The 19174-nt window shown below is 41.0% G+C and overlaps 1 protein-coding gene across 2 annotated transcripts in view; it reads left to right on the top strand.

The window, feature by feature from the left end:
• Positions 1–19174, top strand: part of LOC114658899 (BMP/retinoic acid-inducible neural-specific protein 3-like) — a 492078-nt gene that overhangs the window by 432914 nt on the left and 39990 nt on the right. For both annotated transcript variants that reach the window (XM_028811009.2, XM_051932810.1), the window contains one exon: positions 10527–10749. In XM_028811009.2, coding sequence (XP_028666842.2) covers positions 10527–10749 — 223 coding nt within the window. The remainder of the gene's footprint in view (positions 1–10526; positions 10750–19174) is intronic.

Genomic DNA, 19174 nt, shown 5'->3' with positions numbered 1-19174 from the left:
AAACTGTCCAGCTCCATGCCTACAATAGATGATTCTACAATAGAATCATGGCCTAGTCTGTACAATGAGGACAATAAGATTGTTTGAAGACAATAAGTAAGAAGGAGACTGAAAAGCACAAGTCAGTCTGTGCACACAGACTCAAGGCTCTCATGCCTGCCAAAGGTGCATCTACTAATAACTGTCTTCTTTCATATTTATATGACTGATGATTTTGTGTTTTATATTTGTAACTAATTTAAATCACTTTCCAGAGGTCTGTTTTCACTTTGACATTAAAGATTCAATTTCTTTTAATCAGTGTCAAAAAGCCTAATTAAATCCACTGTATATGTGATATATGGCCGGCAGTTTGTCCCAGTCAATACCCCCAGGCCGCCAGACGGAGCCCTCCCTGCAACATGGAGGTGCCCTGAATTCCAGCAGGGCCTCATGGACATTGGAGTTTTAATGCACAGCCCTGTTGGATACCATGGGGGCCGCCAGAGGACGCTGCAGGGAGGACCAGGGACTTCTATTTGCCTTATAACCCGGAAGTACTTCCCAGTCGAGGGGACAGAGACAATGATGTACTTTCGGGATAAAGAACAAGAAGAGTTTTCACCTGACCCAGAAGTGCTGGGTAATCACATGGACTGAAGGATCAGAAGCACTTCTGGGTCAAGGACTATAAAAGAAACACCGGAGCGTTGAGCTGAGTTGGGAGGAAGGGTGACAACGCATCTGGGAGTGGAGGATTGATTATTAGGTTTGTGGTGCTTATACTTATTACTATTGCATTCATGCCCGTTTCATGTTACGTTGTCAAAATGGGCTCTTTGTCTAGTCACTAATAACAATAATATCTGAAAATTTCCAAGGGGGTAAAAACTTTTTATAGGTACGGTATCTCATTTAGTCAGTCTGTGAAACTGTGTTCTCCAGTCACCCATCTTACTCATTTAAATCTGTGGTTGTATCTACACTACTGTCATCCTGCAATGGCGATTTTCATTCTTGAACATTTAAATGGAGAGAATGGCAGGAGAGCCCACGTCTAAGGATGGTTCATAGCTAGTGACATAAAAGTGGCTTTATATTTAGTCTAACGCAGCATATCGTTCCTAATTTTCTAGAAATTTTCAAAATAATAGTAATATGATATTTAAACATTTCCAAGATGATCATTCCATTCAAATTTAGAACAAGTGGTTGCACCCTTTTGTTATTGTCCATTTCCTGCCTTGAGTTCATTATTGCCATTATTGAATTTGCCTCCCTCTTTCATTGACTCTGAATTAGTAATCAAGAAAATGGATGGATGGATATTTTGTTATGAAACTATTCTTGATTCTACTTTACACTGTTTATAACTTTTTCATGTTTCAGTTTTATTTTGTATTCAGTACCTTTATTTTGGTAGGCTAAGCCATGCAGTGAATGTAATAACACTAAATTGTTTAAACTACTTCCACTAAACAGCAGGTTCAGATAACATGATAGCCACTGCCTCCCATTTACAAGATGTCTTTACTGTGCGAAGCACGGCAGTGAGTAGAAAGTGTTATTTAAAATGAATATTCATTTGTGTTGTTCTTACTCTTGAACGGTTTTCAATACTTAAAGTGATGACTTATAGTACTATGGCATGCTCTTCCAATATCAAATTTGTATTTTACAGGTAGCAGCACCAAGTATCATTAAAATAGGTTTGATGCATTGCGTATTACAATAGGAAACAGAACATTTACAAAATGCCAGACTGCAAAGTCAGTGAATGAATGTTTTGCAGTATCCTCCATATGGAGAGAGGAAAGTAAAATGCCATGAAGGCTGCACTTGGCTTGTTTTAGCAGTAATATTTTACATTTTTCAATTAGGACAGCTAAATGTCCATTGAAGAAGCAGCAGTGAAAGTCTTTTCATCAGCACAGCAAAAAGGCATTCAGTTCTTAGACCACTGGCAGCCTTCCAGCTGCTATAGGAGTCAGACATGGCAGGTGAAAGCAGAGCTTAAAACAAAGCTTTAAAGAACAAAAATAACAAGTCAGACAATGTACAAGTGGCGTAGCAGTCAGGTGCGTTTAGTTGGAGCATTTCACTTCTTTAGTTCATCCAAGAGCCAGCTATCACAATTTTGTTTATTAAATGTTTTTGTACAAATGAGTAACATTTAAAAGTAACAAACGGAATTCAATCACATATATTAGTAGACTCCATTAAATATGTGCTTTTTAACAGCACTTTACAATGGAGTGAAAAACGGAGCACAAAGAGGCTTGTGGTGGCTCAGTGGCTTTCATGCACAGCAGACTGCAATTCAAGTGATGTGAAAATGACATCGACTGATGTTTGTTAATAATGGAGGGTCTGTGACTGTTTTGTCTTGGTAGAGCAATATTTTACCCAACTTTCCCCTTTTGTATTATTAATATGTAGCCTTTGTCAGAATGCCTCAGATCTCACAGACTTACCACTGTTTATAAGGTATTATAGTGTATAACTTCTCCCCACCTTCCCTTCTACATCTATAACATCAGACAATTAGGTGTAGTAAAAGACAAGCAGGAGTTAAGTTACAATTTAAACAATGTATTATTGGTAATATTCATAAATAATAACAATATGCAAATGAAATTTGAATACTGGCAACCATACAACCTGATTAAATGTTGATGTGTACTTTCAGGCGGCACACAGACTTGTTAGTTACTTAAAATGTCTCTAGTTAAGTCCTCTTTGGTGGTCAGCTTTCTTCAAAACAGGCTGCATGCCTGTCTCAATATGGCTGCTGAGCTGTGCTCTCCATTGTGTTGTCCTTTTCAGTTCATGCATCAGTTTGGTAAGAGAGAGAGTGTGAGGTAAGCAAGCAAATTTATAGATTTTCTGTCCAACCCCTACAGCCAATAGGACGTCATGGTACTTAAAGGCTTCTGATACAAGCCAGGCCCAAACAGCCATACTTCAGACCAATGGGGGGGATATAACACCTTCACACCTGCCATCCCCCAAGACCATATGTTAAGGTAAAGCTTGGCAGTTAGGCAGCCTGGCTTTCCTATGGGGGTTGACTGAGAGACTTTAGCAGAGAAACACTTGCCAAACTGGTTTGAGGCACAGCCCCCAAATCCTGTCGTAAAATTCAAAGAGACTCAGTCCTGGTGGGGGGAAGGGGTTCTTAAACCATCAAACCATTGGTGTCATTATCAATAATGTAACACTAATATTACATTGCTTTGCCTAAGTTACAAATAAAGACATACAAAATATTTATCAAGTTATATGCAAAATCTCACATCACAACAGTGACTAACTGTTGTTACATTATTTTAAACATAAAATTTCTGAAAGTGTTCTCAATAAAGTATAATATACACAATAATTACCAAAAGAAAAATAACTATTAGTACAAAATGGGCACTACTATAATACAGTTACCGTTAATATTACCCTATGAAATTAGAAATGCAACTGAAATCAGTTACCCATCTAGATATTAATATTAGTTAAAACATACTAATTTGTTACATTTATCTAAATAACTAAGGGTTTGGAAAGGAAATGATTTATTTTTTAACGGAAATGCCAAAGTCAACAGTTATCTTAAACTAGGCTCACCCGCCTTTTAAGGCGACCGACTTTTATCCTCAATTTGTGTGCGCTCCATGTGTACATCAGGCATGTAAGTGTAGGGAATGTGAACATCAAAGTGCCCATTCATAACATCTCCCGAAAACCTACGTTTTTTTATCCCCTCGAGTGCCTGTCCAAACTTGGAGTGTAGGACTCCATAATAATATACTTGAAACTCATAGGGGAACAACTCTCCTGCTGCCATTAGCTCAGAAATGGTACCATAAGTTTGAGACTTTGACATTTCAGTGAGACACTGAAGCTCATTTGTATAAGAGATTCCTGACGGCATCATTGTAAATGGCTGAAACCTTGACCAATTACTTAAAACATGTCGTACAATGTCAGCCTGAATCTGTACCGCTAAAGACGGAGTTTAATGCACTAAATAAGCTATAGATGAGAATAAGCAAGCACCATCTCCCCTGATATTTACTACGCGGTGAGGCATTTGTACTCCATCAACATTAATTATTTCCAGAGACATAATTTTGTCTATTTTTCCAGCGCATCTTGCACAAAAGCAAGGGAACGATGGGAGCACCAGAACTCTGCTCACATCGCGTCACTTTGTACTGCAAGCCGCAAGTAGTAAGTCTGTGATAAGCGGAATACCACTACACTTTGCACTCACGGGACGGAAGGACAATCCCAACCGCTTTTATATAGTAAGATATTTTAATTCCAGTCTGAATATAACAATCTGTCTCTTAACATGGACACGTTGGCTTCAGAAAGGCTGACGCTGTCCACACCCCACTGCATATCAAGGGCTCACCAGTTGAATTGGGCAAGAACACCAAATTCCTTGGTGTGGACATGACAGCTAGCCTTATTTGGTCGATTAACACCATCTTCATAGCCAAGAGTGTGCAGGAGAATCTTCACTTGCTTTGGCAGCTAAGGAAAGCAAGCCTACCTCACCCCATTGTCACCACATTCTACAGGGGCACCACTGAGAGCATACAGACAAGCTGCATCACCGTCTAGGTTTGGGAACACAGGACAGAAAAGACCATTGGGATCGCTCAATTTTTATTTTATTTTATTAACCCTTTAACCGCCAACTCCCTAAATATTCCCCACGCCGGGCGAAATCTGAACAATTTTCGGTTTTTTACTTTTTTACATTTATTCAAGCAGTATTTACCACTAAATGTTGTGCAAGTTCCAGAAATGGGCAAACGCGTAATAAAACACAAAAATGTACATTTTCTCTATAAATGTAACCTGAATTCGCAGCTAAGCAAAACATCTTGATACCATACCGTGCCCTTTTCAATGGTAGATACTGTCGAAACTGTAAGTGGCCCTTCCACAACAATAAACTTTCATCAACTGCAACTGACAGGCCTGGTACGTAGGGCAACTGAAATGTTTCAAATAAATGGTCAATCAAAGGACGAAGCTTGAACAAGCAGTCACGGTTTGGATCTTTCTTATCTGGCTCATTGCTGTTGTCATTCAAATGAAAGAATTTCAGCAGCAAAGAGAATCGGTTACGTTTCATGATAGCTGCAAAAATAGGTGTTGCATACATAGGATCTGTAGACCAGTACATCTCAATATCTGGTTTTCTGATTATTCCAATCAACATCAAAATCCCAATGAATTTTTTCATTTCGTTTTCATCAGTGTCAAACCAAGCATGAACACGGGAATGTGGAGGTAAATTGGGATTTTTCTCAATAAACTGTGCTGCATACAGATTTGTTTGATGAACAAAATGTCTGATCAAGTCAGGTGACACAAACAGCTCATAAAACTTCTCAGCAGTGTAATTGTTTACATCAACAGTAAATCCACACGTTGCCTCAAACGGATGCAGAAATGGTAGTTCACCACAGGCAGCAGTCCAGTTGAGATGTTGGGGATACACCCACTCATCGCCATCATCCGATGCGTCATCATTCACAGTATCATGCAGTGCACGTTGCTGATCATCATTGTCGCTAAAATCTTCTTCAGAACTGCTAAAATCATGATCAGAATTATTGTCCAAAATCACCTGCAAAACCTCACTTGAAGTCAGTTTACATTTCGCCATATTCACAACTTTCACTTCCGAATCACAAAGTAAACAATGGTTATCACGTGACCAGCAAAGAAAAATTTTCCGGCCAATACAACCACAGAGTTTTCGAAATACAATGTAGTAATAATACCCACGCCAAACCGTCAGTTATACTATGCACCAGGCATTCACATAACCATAGGCAAATGTGCCGGATAATTCCAGCAGTATGGCGTCAGCAATAACGCTACGATGCCGGATATATCCGGCACAGGGCGGTTAAGAAGTTAAGCATTACATCCGCAAAGTATATAGCATTGTGGAGGACCACTCTCACCCTTCCCATGCTCCCACTGGCAGAAGGTGGTTTATCATTCAGATCGGTTCTGCCAGGTTCTGCAACAGCTTCTACCCCTTGGCTATCTGGACTCTGAACTCTGTGCTGCCTCCCATGTCCTCAGATCTGTTACTAATAGTTTATTCATATGCAGTACATTTGTTGTTTTTTATTATTAGATGCTGTTATTATTTATTTATTTGTTAATTTATTTATATCTTTTTCAATTTATGACCTTTTATTTATGTATTTACCTGTTATTTATTTATAGTATGGTAAAGTTCTCTACTTGTCTTGCACTTGTCCTGCGTTTATGTATCTGCTGCCCTTCTTTCCTGGAGAACGTTATTTCCTACCACTGTATATTGCAGTACTGTGTATGAATGGTATGACAATACATTCACTTGACTTGAAGATACACAGAAGCAAAAGCGGCTCTGCGGGTACGGATAAACAATAAACTATGCATGTCTGTTAAAGACTATATTAATAAGTTCTGTTTAAAAACCTGCAAGTTGTAATTGTGCCTTGTCCTTGCCATTTGTGGCACAATCAGCTTCTTTGTGCACTATAGAAACTTTATACCACAGCACAGTCCTTGTTGTAGCTCAGATCTCCTGCCTGCATATCAACTACAGTTCTCCTTCTAAACCCATTCCTATGTTTATATCATTCAGGAGAGCTGCAACTTTTCTGTACAATTAATTAGTTCAACCATCGTTCAGCTGTAGATAGACAGCATTAATTCTTTACAAAAAAATTTGCAGATATTATTAGTTTATTCAGTTCAGTCTTACAAATGCTTACGTAATTGCTTTCCCCTTCCATTCATTCTAAGAGAAGTGACTTTTTTGTTTTTGTATTTTTATGTTGACTTACTTTGTGACGACTGAGTGGTCAGTCAGAGTGGTCATGGAGTCCCGAATGAGGCACTTTACTTGCATTGTGAAGGAGCGTCAGTCACAGTACTAAGGTCATGTGACGTGATTCCCCAAGGGTGATCCGGCTTGCGGGATCCTCATTGTTGCTGGACCAGGCCAAGGGGACACCCACGTAAGACCTGGCCGTGGCAGATAGAGGGTCATTTCTGGAGGATGTGAGTGGACTGTGTGTTTGCCTGGGGGGTTGCCAACCAAGATCCTGAGCTGTTTCATCATGTGGTGGGTGCAGCAACGTGCTGTACCAGTGCATGCTCCCCAACCTGAAGAAGAAGGCTGCTGCTGTATGAGCTGCTTCTGCACGTACATACACATGCACCCTTTCCCTCACATTGCATTTGGGATCCAAGCGGCTGGTGTACAAGTAAAAGAGGAAAATATATAAAATGTTGGTGTAACCACTCTTCAGGCAAAATTGATACACACAACTAATTTGTAATTGAAATCGCACAAAATACCTTTTTGTTTTAAGACAAATGAGTTCACAGATTCACCAATACTTTTCAATGGGAGATTTTGAAATTTTCAAAACTTTGTACAACACAATTTGTTTGAGATAGCACGACAAAGATTGAACTATCTTGACAAATTTCTTTGAAGAATAAGTGTATCAAATTTCAGCAAAATCAATCCACTGAGGGCGAGCTGTTTCATGTGGAGAGACAGATAAACAGACTGACAGACAGACATAGCTATTGCAGTAGGTGCTTCTCACATTATATACAAGCAAACCTAAAAATGCTCAGATTGTACTATCTTAAATATTTTTTTTTTAATGAGAGAAGAGTAGTTAAATATTGAGCCAGAGTCATAACCAGGACTATCATTGATGTGACACACTAACCAAAAGTTGAAATCTTAAAACAAGAAAGAAGTGTTAAAAATAAAGTAATACGAAAGTAAATAAATCTTAAATTGAATTTCTAACCAAACACACACAAAGTTTATCCAAATCTCATACAATTACGGGATGAGCACACCAATCTTTATAATGATGACACATACAGTGTATTCCTGGGTCCTTCCTGAAAAGATCAGCTTTCCAAGTGACATGTGCATGCACAAAATGGTGGTGATTACAACAATATAATAAATAAAATGTCTAGACTTCACCAAGACCTGCTAGAAGAAATAAATGTTATCATCGAAACTCTTGGATGAGAAAACCTTAACTATATATATACCTTTAATAAATGGATTCAGAATAATAATTAAAAATGAAAGAAATTGTGAGATTATAACACAGATACTGAGGGGAAAAATGCTGTGTTAAGAAAAACAGTTGCTGTGGAAAAAACGAGTGTTGTGTTAAAATAATTTGGGTATGTGGAATGAAAGGTGGAGGGGAAGAGATGCACCAAGAGGGAAGAGGAGGGGATGAAGTGTAGAAGGTGGCCAAAAAAGAGGTAGTTGGAGGTGGTGTAAGATGTTATGAAAAGAATGGATTTTATCACAAAGGATGCCTGAGTACAGAAATAAGATTTGAGGGTCGACCTGCAACCACAGGTAAACCTGTAAAATGGCCTTTAATACAGTGATTATGATGACAATAGTGATGAAGTGTTTAGATGTATTTATTTCATAGTTAAATAAATAAGGTAAAGACACATTTTAATATTACCGTTGAGTATGTATACTGTATTTGTTCTGTTGGCTAGTGCTCCTGCCACATGAAACCAGTGTCTTGGATTTCAATCCTTTGCTTGTATGGAGTTTGCAAGTTCACTCTTCTGTGTCTGCTTCAGGTTTCCTCTGGGAGCTGCATGCGTCCTAAAGAAACAGTGAATTAAGAAAGTATTCTGAACCCTACACTTTCTACACACTTCATTTGTGTTGCAGATTTACATTGAAATGAATATATTTGCCATGTTGCAGATGAATCTACACTCAATAACCCATAATAACAAAGTGAAAACATATTTTCAGAAAGGTTTGCAAATGTATTCAAAATCAAAAACTAAAAGTATTCCGACCCTTAATTCAGTACTCTGTAGAAGCCCCATTTTCAGCAATTCCAAGCTTCAGGACTTCTTGGGTAAGTCTTTACAAGCTTTCCCCAGGTGGGTTGGGACAGCTAATCCCATTCTTCCTGGCAGATTCTTTCAACTGCCATCTTCAGGTCTCTCCCCCACGTGTTTTATAAGGTTTAAGTCTGGACTATGCCTGGGCCACTCAAGGACAGTTGGAGTCTTGTCCCAAAGCCACTCCAGTGTTGTCTTGGCTGTTTGCTTCAGGTCATTACCATGCTGAAAGTTGAACAATCACCCCATTCTGAGCCCACTTGTTCTCTGGAGCAGGTTTATTTCAAGGACCTCTCTGTATTTGGCTGCATACTGTACCGTATTCTCTCCATTCTGACCAGTCTGCCCATTCCTGTAGGTGAGAAGCACTTCCATAGTATGATGCTGCCGCCACTATTCCTAACTGTAGGGATGATATTAGACAGGTGATGAGCAGAGCCTGGACTATGCTAGACAGAGTGCTTGGAGCTCTGCCCAAAGAGTTCAGTTTTTGTTTCAGCACACCAGAGAATCTTTTTCTTTATGCTCTCAGAGTCCTTTTAGCTGTCACATGCCTTTTGCTCAAGAGTGGCTTCCACCTAGCCACTCTACCATAAACGCATAATTGATGGAGTGCTGCTGAGATGGTACTCCACTAGAAAGAGTCCTGGAGGTTCAAAACCTCATCCATTTCATAATTTATTGAGGCCACTGTGCTCCTGGGATTATCCCATTTTATGGAGCTGTATTAGAGTGACCGTTGGGTCCTTGGTCACCTCTGTGATCAAGGCCCTACCTACCCTGTTTTTCAGTCTGACTGGATGGCAACTCTAGAAAGAGATCTGGAGGTTGTACACTTCTTCCATTTCACAATTACTGAGGCCATTCTGTGCTCCTGTGAACATTCAAAGCTTTAGAAATGGTTTTATTCCCTCTCCCTGGTCTAGGCGTCACCTCCATTTGATTGATGATGTCTATAGAGAGTTCCTTGGACTTCATTGTTTTGTTTATTCTGACATGCAGTGGGACCTTATATACACAGTACACATATGCCCTCTCTAAGCAACGTTTAATAAATTCAGTTTGCAAAGGTGGATTCCAATCAAGTTCTAGGCAGATCTCAAGGAGAATTAAAGCAACAGGACGCAACTAACCACAACTTGGATTGCCACAGCAAAGGATTTGAATATATGGATAAGAGATTTCCATTTTCGATTTTAATACATTTGAAAACCTTTTTGAAACATGTATTCACTTTGTTCTTTATGGTTATTGAAGATATGTTGATGGGCAAAAAATTTAAAATTAGACCTACAACACAATAAAGTATGCAGAAAGTGAAGGGATCGTAATAAGTACAAAATCCACTGCATTGTGTGTCAGGTTGTATGTACAGTATTTTAGTAGGTGGGCCTGGTGATGTACCGTCTTCCCTATCTAGGGTTTCTTCCTACCATACACCTGTTTCTGCTTGGACAGGCCTCATTTCCCCACAATCCTGAATTGTCTAAGGTGTTTTGGAGAAGGATATAACATTTGCTATTTTATCATATAGTTTAAACATAACTTCTTACAGACGCCACCACAAGTGACTGACAAGATTTTTCTTTCTGTGTTTGTGACAGATGAGTTCAAACTGTTTGTGAAGAGACTGCCACAGGACTACTTTCTCAACATCTCCTCCATCCAATATCTGTGGTCAATGGATTCTGCCTTTCAACGGCGTTATGACCAGCTTGAAAACAGCATGAAGACACTTTATAGCAAGGCACAGAGAGTGGTCTACAAGCTGTTTATTCTGAGTAAACGGTGCCACAAACAGCCCCGTATTGTACTACCAAGAGAAAGGTAGGTTTGGAGGATGGAACTTATGCACATCATAAATGAACCAGCTTTTATTCTGACTTTGCATTTTCCAAGTCATTACTTTCCTAGTTTTATGTATGCCACTTGTTCAGATGTCTTTTCCTGATGCTTTCCCTGAGATGCTTCAGTAGTTCACAGTAATGTTGCTGATTAACAGTCTGCCCATTGAGAGCAAACTCTTTATGAACAAGTCTGCTAGAGTTGAAAAACACAATCATCATTGCCTCTTGAAAATCTGCCCTGGTGAGTTGGAAAAAAATGCTTAAGTTATATGCACAGGTAAAGAATAAACAGTAGAAATACATAACTGATCAACTCAGAACAATACCATTCAATGCCCTGATCAACCAGACTGTAGGCATACGATATCTAGCAGCATATTAGAGAAATACACTCTAGTCCCATGCTATTGATCAGTTCCAGGATTTTTTTACCCCCCCAGTTTATTAAAGGAATACTTCAACCAAAATTATATTTTTTTATATATGTTACTAACCCCAGGAGGAAAAAAAAAATAATCTCATGTTTTCATGAAGAATGGAGATAATGTTCCTGGTAGAATTGATGCCCATGGTGGCTGACTTGGACAGCTGCAAAAAATATAAAAAGTGTCCATGAAAAAATCAAATGTTACTCATGTCATGTAATCCACATGTCAGGCCATCCATTCGTATGCTCAAAACATACAAAAAATATTGTTAAATACCTCTAGAATTGGACGGCATGGTGGCACAGTGGTAGCGCTGCTGCCTCGCAGTTAGGAGACCTGGGGACCCGGGTTCACTTCCCGGGTCCTCCCTGCGTGGAGTTTGCATGTTCTCCACGTGTCTGCGTGGGTTTCCTCCGGGTGCTCCGGTTTCCTCCCACTGTCCAACTATATGCAGGTTAGGTGGATTGGCAATCCTAAATTGGCCCTAGTGTGTGCTTGGTGTGTGGGTGTGTTTGTGTGTGTCCTGTGGTGGGTTGGCACCCTGCCCAAGATTGGTTCCTGCCTTGTGCCATGTGTTGGCTGGGATTGGCTCCAGCAGAACCCCGTGACCCTGTGTTCGGATTCAGCGGGTTGGACAATGGATGGATGGATGTTTTCATGAAGAATGGAGATAATGTTCCTGGTAGAACTGATGCCCATGGTGGCTGACTTGGACATCTGCAAAAAATATAAAAAGTGTCCATTAAAAAATCAAATGTTACTCATGTCATGTAATCCACATGTCAGGCCATCCATTCGTATGCTCAAAACATACAAAAAATATTGTTAAATACCTCTAGAATCGGGCGGCATGGTGGCACAGTGGTAGCGCTACTGCCTCGCAGTTAGGAGACCTGGGTTCTCTTCCCGGGCCCTCCCTGCGTGGAGTTTGCATGTTCTCCCTGTGTCTACGCGGGTTTCCTCCGGGTGCTCCGGTTTCCTCCACAGTTCAAAGACATGCAGGTTAGGTGCATTGGCGTTCCTAAATTGTCCCTAGTGTGTGCTTGGTGTGTGGGTGTGTGTGTGCCCTGCAGTGGGCTGGCACCCTGCCCGGGGTTTGTTTCCTGTCTTGCGCCCTGTGTTGGCTGGGATTGGCTCCAGTAGACCCCTGTGACCCTGTAGTTAGGATATAGTGGGTTGGATAATGACTGACTGACCTCTAGAAACTTAATTTATTTTATCTTGCAACCCAATCGTGCCCTTCTTAGTGTCTTTGAGACCCAATCAACGATGACCGTCAGTTCCCTTTTGGAGAAACGCCAACAACAGTGGCGTGGCCTTAGAGAATCAAAACAAATAGTCATTCATGTCGGGGTTCAGTCAACGAAAATTTTAGTGGAGCAATATTGATTGCTTCAACTGCCCTCAGCGACCCATCGCAAGACACGTCACAAACCGTACAACCTTTTCCTATTAAATATAACGGTGTATCACGACCAAAGAGGTGGCAACTCTTAACCCATAGTTTAAGAAAATATTCATCAGAAAAAGAAAATATTCTACAAACAGGAATCCAGTTCACATGGGAATTTTGAACTTTTGAGTTGAAGGCCTTTCTCTGGCCCTGTTTTTGTAGTCCAGTCTTCATTTCAAAAGAACAAAAGCCCAGATATCTGTGTTCATATTTGTTGCATAAAAGATGTGAGGGGCCTCATCCATCCATCCATCCATCCATTGTCTCCCGCTTATCTGAGGTCGGGTCGCGGGGGCAGCAGCTTGAGCAGAGATGCCCAGACTTCCCTCTCCCCGGCCACTTCTTCTAGCTCTTCCGGGAGAATCCCAAGGCGTTCCCAGGCCAGTCGAGAGACATAGTCCCTCCAGCGTGTCCTGGGTCTTCCCCGGGGCCTCCTCCCGGTTGGACGTGCCCGGAACACCTCACCAGGGAGGCGTCCAGGAGGCATCCTGATCAGATGCCCGAGCCACCTCATCTGACTCCTCTCGATGCGGAGGAGCAGCGGCTCTACTCTGAGCCCCTCCCGGATGACTGAGCTTCTCACCCTATCTTTAAGGGAAAGCCCAGACACCCTGCGGAGGAAACTCATTTCAGCCGCTTGTATTCGCGATCTCGTTCTTTCGGTCACTACCCATAGCTCATGACCATAGGTGAGGGTAGGAACATAGATCGACTGGTAAATTGAGAGCTTCGCCTTGCGGCTCAGCTCCTTTTTCACCACGACAGACCGATGCAATGCCCGCATTACTGCGGATGCCGCACCGATCCGCCTGTTGATCTCACGCTCCATTCTTCCCTCACTCGTGAACAAGACCCCGAGATACTTGAACTCCTCCACTTGGGGCAGGATCTCGCTACCAACCCTGAGAGGGCACTCCACCCTTTTCCGGCTGAGGACCATGGTCTCGGATTTGGAGGTGCTGATTCTCATCCCAGCCGCTTCACACTCGGCTGCGAACCGATCCAGAGAGAGCTGAAGATCACGGCCTGATGAAGCAAACAGGACAACATCATCTGCAAAAAGCAGTGACCCAATCCTGAGCCCACCAAACCGGACCCCCTCAACACCCTGGCTGCACCTAGAAATTCTGTCCATAAAAGTTATGAACAGAATCGGTGACAAAGGGCAGCCCTGGCGGAGTCCAACTCTCACTGGAAACGGGTTCGACTTACTGCCGGCAATGCGGACCAAGCTCTGGCACCGATCGTACAGGGACTGAACAGCCCTTATCAGGGGGGCCGGTACCCCATACTCTCGGAGTACCACCCACAGGATTCCCCGAGGGACACGGTCGAATGCCTTTTCTAAGTCCACAAAACACATGTAGACTGGTTGGGCAAACTCCCATGCACCCTCCAGGACCCTGCTAAGGGTATAGAGCTGGTCCACTGTTCCGCGACCAGGACGAAAACCACACTGTTCCTCCTGAATCCGAGGCTCGACTATCCGACGGACCCTCCTCTCCAGGACCCCTGAATAGACTTTTCCAGGGAGGCTGAGGAGTGTGATCCCTCTGTAGTTGGAACACACCCTCCGATCCCCCTTCTTAAAGAGGGGGACCACCACCCCGGTCTGCCAATCCAGAGGCACTGTCCCTGATGTCCATGCGATGTTGCAGAGGCGTGTCAGCCAAGACAGTCCTACAACATCCAGAGCCTTGAGGAACTCCGGGCGTATCTCATCCACCCCCGGGGCCCTGCCACCAAGGAGTTTTTTGACCACCTCGGTGACCTCAGTCCCAGAGATGGGGGAGCCCACCTCTGAGTCCCCAGGCTCTGCTTCCTCATTGGAAGGCATGTTAATGGGATTGAGGAGGTCTTCGAAGTATTCCCCCCACCGACCCACAACGTCCCGAGTCGAGGTCAGCAGCGCACCATCCCCACCATATACAGTGTTGACACTGCACTGCTTCCCCTTCCTGAGACGCCGGATGGTGGACCAGAATCTCCTCGAAGCCGTCCGAAAGTCATTCTCCATGGCCTCCCCAAACTCCTCCCACGCCCGAGTTTTTGCCTCAGCAACCACCAAAGCCGCATTCCGCTTGGCCTGCCGGTACCTATCAGCTGCCTCCGGGGTCCCACAGGACAAAAGGGTCCTGTAGGACTCCTTCTTCAGCTTGACGGCATCCTTCACCGCCGGTGTCCACCAGCGGGTTCGGGGATTGCCGCCACGACAGGCACCGACCACCTTACGGCCACAGCTCCGGTCAGCTGCCTCAACAATAGAGGCAGGGGCCTACAGGTTTTTTTTAACCATTTTCTGTACATGTTGACTAAAAGGATATAATTAGAAATTTATTAGTAAGTAAAGAAAGTTAGGCTATGCCGGGCAAATGCTATGTGATTTTAAGAAATCGTGGTCTAACGACTACTTACACTGCATGATAAGCTTGCTTGTTCTCAATCTACATTAGAACGTTCAGTCTGATTTCTGCAATGTAAGTCATCAGACTATACATGTACAGGTTCGACGGACAGTTTTGTCCATGGATATTTTGCAATAAGGTTTTACCCATTAAAAAAAACAGTATGGCCACGAGCTTCTCATGGTCACAACAAAGAAAAGTGCTGTGTTACTCACTATGCTCTAAAGGTATAAAAAAAAAGAAAAAGGCATAATTGGACATGCGGGTGGTTGAGGCTCGGACAACACAGTCTGTTTATTCTACAGAGAGAACTAGAGTTATGCTTGTTCTATGTTATTTACCATTTGTGTGTATTTACTTTGGGTTCATGATGCTTTTGTCACTGTCCATTTAGTTGTATGTGTGTAGCTATATGATAACTTTTTAAAACCAAATAAGTGAAAATAAGCATGACATTGGCAAAACCCAAAGTAGAATATACACTCACTGTGGTTGGTGAACAGTGATTTTCGGGAAGTTCGATGACATCATTAGGAAATTGGCTCACTGTACATGACATCCGATTGAAATTTCTGACATCACAGAATTGGCTCACACTACAGTAGAACAGCTCAATTGTAAGATGCACCCGGGCATCGTAACTACTCTCATACTGCATGTGAACTGACAAACGAAGACACAGAAATTCAGACTGACCCAGAAAATCAGTCAGCAAATCAGCCTTAATGCAATACAGGCGTATGCTTGCATTTGAGGTGCAGGACCTAAAAATTTTTTTTTTTTTTCTACAAGTGATTCATTGCTATTAATCCTAGTTTTCCAATGGACATTTGTAAAAGAAATTGCATTATTTCAGAACAAAATATAATCATAATTTTCCATGTGGGATAATTGTTTTCTATTTTCCAGTGTTATACTAAATATCCAATTTAAATGTAGGTGAATAGTCATCTTTTTATATAAAATGTATTGGGCAGAATCTTTAATTGAAAAAATAGACAAGCAATAATAGCTGAAATTTTCAAAATTTAACATTTAATACATTTGAAAGTGGAAGCAGTTAGAGAGTTGTTTATAAAATATACAATTATTGCCCTTGTGTTGTTAGCTGCTAAGAATGACAGTTAGGATGAGCGAGGACAGAAAATGCATAGATCAATACAGCATATCTTTTGTGTACAAAATCTATACCTTTCGCACTTTTTAATATTGTCAACATTAAAATATGTTTCAGTGAGGAGGAGGTGCATAACAGTTGGATAATAAGCCTGGAAAATAAGACAGAAATATTAAAGTCTTGAGATTCAATAACAAAAAAATTAATTTCATGCTACTTTTGACATGTAATTATAAATCATTATAACAGCACATCCTGCAGTCCATGATAAAAAGGTTGTAATATTGGATGGTAAGGATGAGAAAATAACTTTTACATTTACATGATTCTATGTCCACATGTAACTTGTATGCTTAAATGCTTGTTGTTGGTATACCTGTTTGCTTACGTAACGCCTTGTTGAATTAATCCTTTCGGCCCTGGATTTTCTGTTTTTATGGGAAAAATTATTTTGTGAGATATTCTACCTTTGGGGTGTCTAGGAAGCTCACAAACGAAAAAACAAATAAATTATCACTATCATTATACAGTAGCTGCCAAATACTTCAGTCTTCTTGAGGAAATACAATACTATGTGGTGTGCAGAGTCTGGAAGCGTCCATTTTCATTTCCGTGTTTCGCGGACTTTTCTGCCTCAGTCCACGCTGTCTGTGCAACGCGGCCGCAGAGAGCTTAAACAACTCGGCACATCCCACATAAAAATGACAAGGGGTAAGCTTTCTTGAAGGCTTTTACTGGACATACCTCATTGTAAACTGAAATATATACAAAAGAAACATACAGGTATATACAGGTGTACAACCAAAGACAATAAAGAATGATTTACAAAGCAATACATAGCAGACAGTGAACATTAAATAATAAAGCTTGAAAAGACACTTACAAGGCGAGTGATTTCCACAGTTGGATCAAGACAAAGAGAAGCGCGTAGACAGAGGGTCAAATTGCGGCGTACCACAACTAACCAGACACAGATGTTTATATACCCAAAAGATACGCTTCAGACGTGACCGAAACAAGAGATGAAAGGGGTGCCTACGTGAGACACATGGAGTGTATTGTATTCAAATTATTATTAGGCGACCTACATGCTTTACGTGAGTTTCATAGACTTTTATAGCACCACTGTGAGTGTGGGACGTGACTGACTGACTGGTGTTTTAATAAATGACAAGATGAAGGGGGAGCACAACTCAACAAACAACAGCTAACAAGATGTGGGGCAGAACACGGACTGTATGCCAGTCTCTCCAATCTGTGCTGATAGTAGCATCCCTGGTTCCAACAGCTGCAAATGTACCTATGCTTTACAAAAAAGGCTGCATATTTATGTACTACCTATTGTAGTTCTGGGAGAGGAGGTAGAAATAGTGACTGAATATAAATACTTAGGAACTTACCTAGATAACAATCTTAACTGGAATACAAATACAAAAAAAATATTTTCTAAATGCAACCAGCGCTTATTTCTCCTCCATAAACTCAAACTATTTAAAGTAGACAAGGACCTCATGTTGTCCTTCTATCGCAGTATGATGCAGTATGTGATCACTTTCAGTCTCATTGCCTGGTTTAATAGTCTGACAAACCAAAACTCAAAAAAGTTCCAGCAGATTACAAAGTATGCAGCTAAAGTTATTGGGGCTGATGTAGATGATTTGACTAGTGTGTGTCAGAGGGCAATGCTAAAGAAACTGGAAATCATCTCAACTGATGACAGTCATCCATTACATGGAGAACTAAAGTTCAGTAAATCAGGAAGGATAGTCGCTTTGAAAACCCACACAAATCGCTCCAGAAACTCCCTTCTTCCTAGTGCCATACGACTTTTCAGTAAGAAATATCGGAGATAATGATTAAGGTTGTTGATATATATCCTATAACCTTTTTTTTTAATTTTTTGGTGTTAATATGTATTATCTAACTGCCTTACCTTAACCTTTCTTGTTTCTATTTTGTCTGTTTTATTTCATTCTGTCTGTTATTAGATGCAACTGAGAAGGCAAATTTCATTTTTTCTTCTGTAAACATGACTAAATAAAGAAACCTTAAACCTTAATATAATATCAGAGCCGAAAGGGTTAAATACGATTTTGTAGCAGAAAATACTTCATTATACAGAATATTGTGAGTAAACATTCTGCCTTCATTAGGTTTCCTTTCTTTTCTGAATCAAGAACTTTAACTTTTGCACTTTACACATACTTTAACTTGACGTTGCACTAAACCAAGTAATACTGTATATGCTTGGCCATGTAAAAAAAAATGTGGTGATAAATAAAGACCACAATTATCCAGTTTGTCAAGTAAATGAGCTGGACGAAATGGCTCATGTTCATGCTCAATGAAATGTAGTACAAAAATGAATGCAGTAATATGGTTATAAACACACCTTTTGGTATCAGCCTTAAAAACTTTGTTCAAATTTGAGTCTTTGGTGTGTGTTTATTACTTTTGGCAGATTCACTACATTAATTTCTGCATGTTGTGCACTGCATTCCTTTCTGCATGCTGCACAACTTTACGATATATGCTGTTTGGGAATATGGGCATACATAGACACTGAAGTGGACAAATTTGTTAGTCCCCTTACAGCTCATTGAAGTGTGGTATGCCTCCTGAAAAACGATTGCATGAAAAGCCAGTATCCCCTGTACACCTGTATGCCTTTGACGTGCCACAGAGTAAAGCAAAGCAAGTGTGAAAAGAGATCAAGTATTGTTTATTCTACAAAGATATTCCAAAATGGCCAGGACACATTGGTTGGTACCCCTAGGAAAGATCCCAGATAACTAGATTTGAGTGATTTTTTAAACTAGCTGTTAATTAGTATCACGCATGTCTCCAATCATGCAATAAGTCATTCAGCTGATTTAAATGGAGAAAAGTCGTCACACTGCTCCTTGGTGTCACCATGAAAGGAGAGAGCTGTCTGAAGAGATCAGAAAGAAAATGATAGAAAACCATGTTAAAGGCAAAGGCTATAAGACCATCTCCAAGCA

Source organism: Erpetoichthys calabaricus, chromosome 10 (genome assembly GCF_900747795.2).
Source record: "Erpetoichthys calabaricus chromosome 10, fErpCal1.3, whole genome shotgun sequence".
In the NCBI taxonomy this organism is placed as follows: domain Eukaryota; kingdom Metazoa; phylum Chordata; class Cladistia; order Polypteriformes; family Polypteridae; genus Erpetoichthys; species Erpetoichthys calabaricus.
The sequence above is the reverse complement of the archived record's forward strand: the minus strand, read 5'-3'. Positions and strand labels throughout refer to the sequence as shown.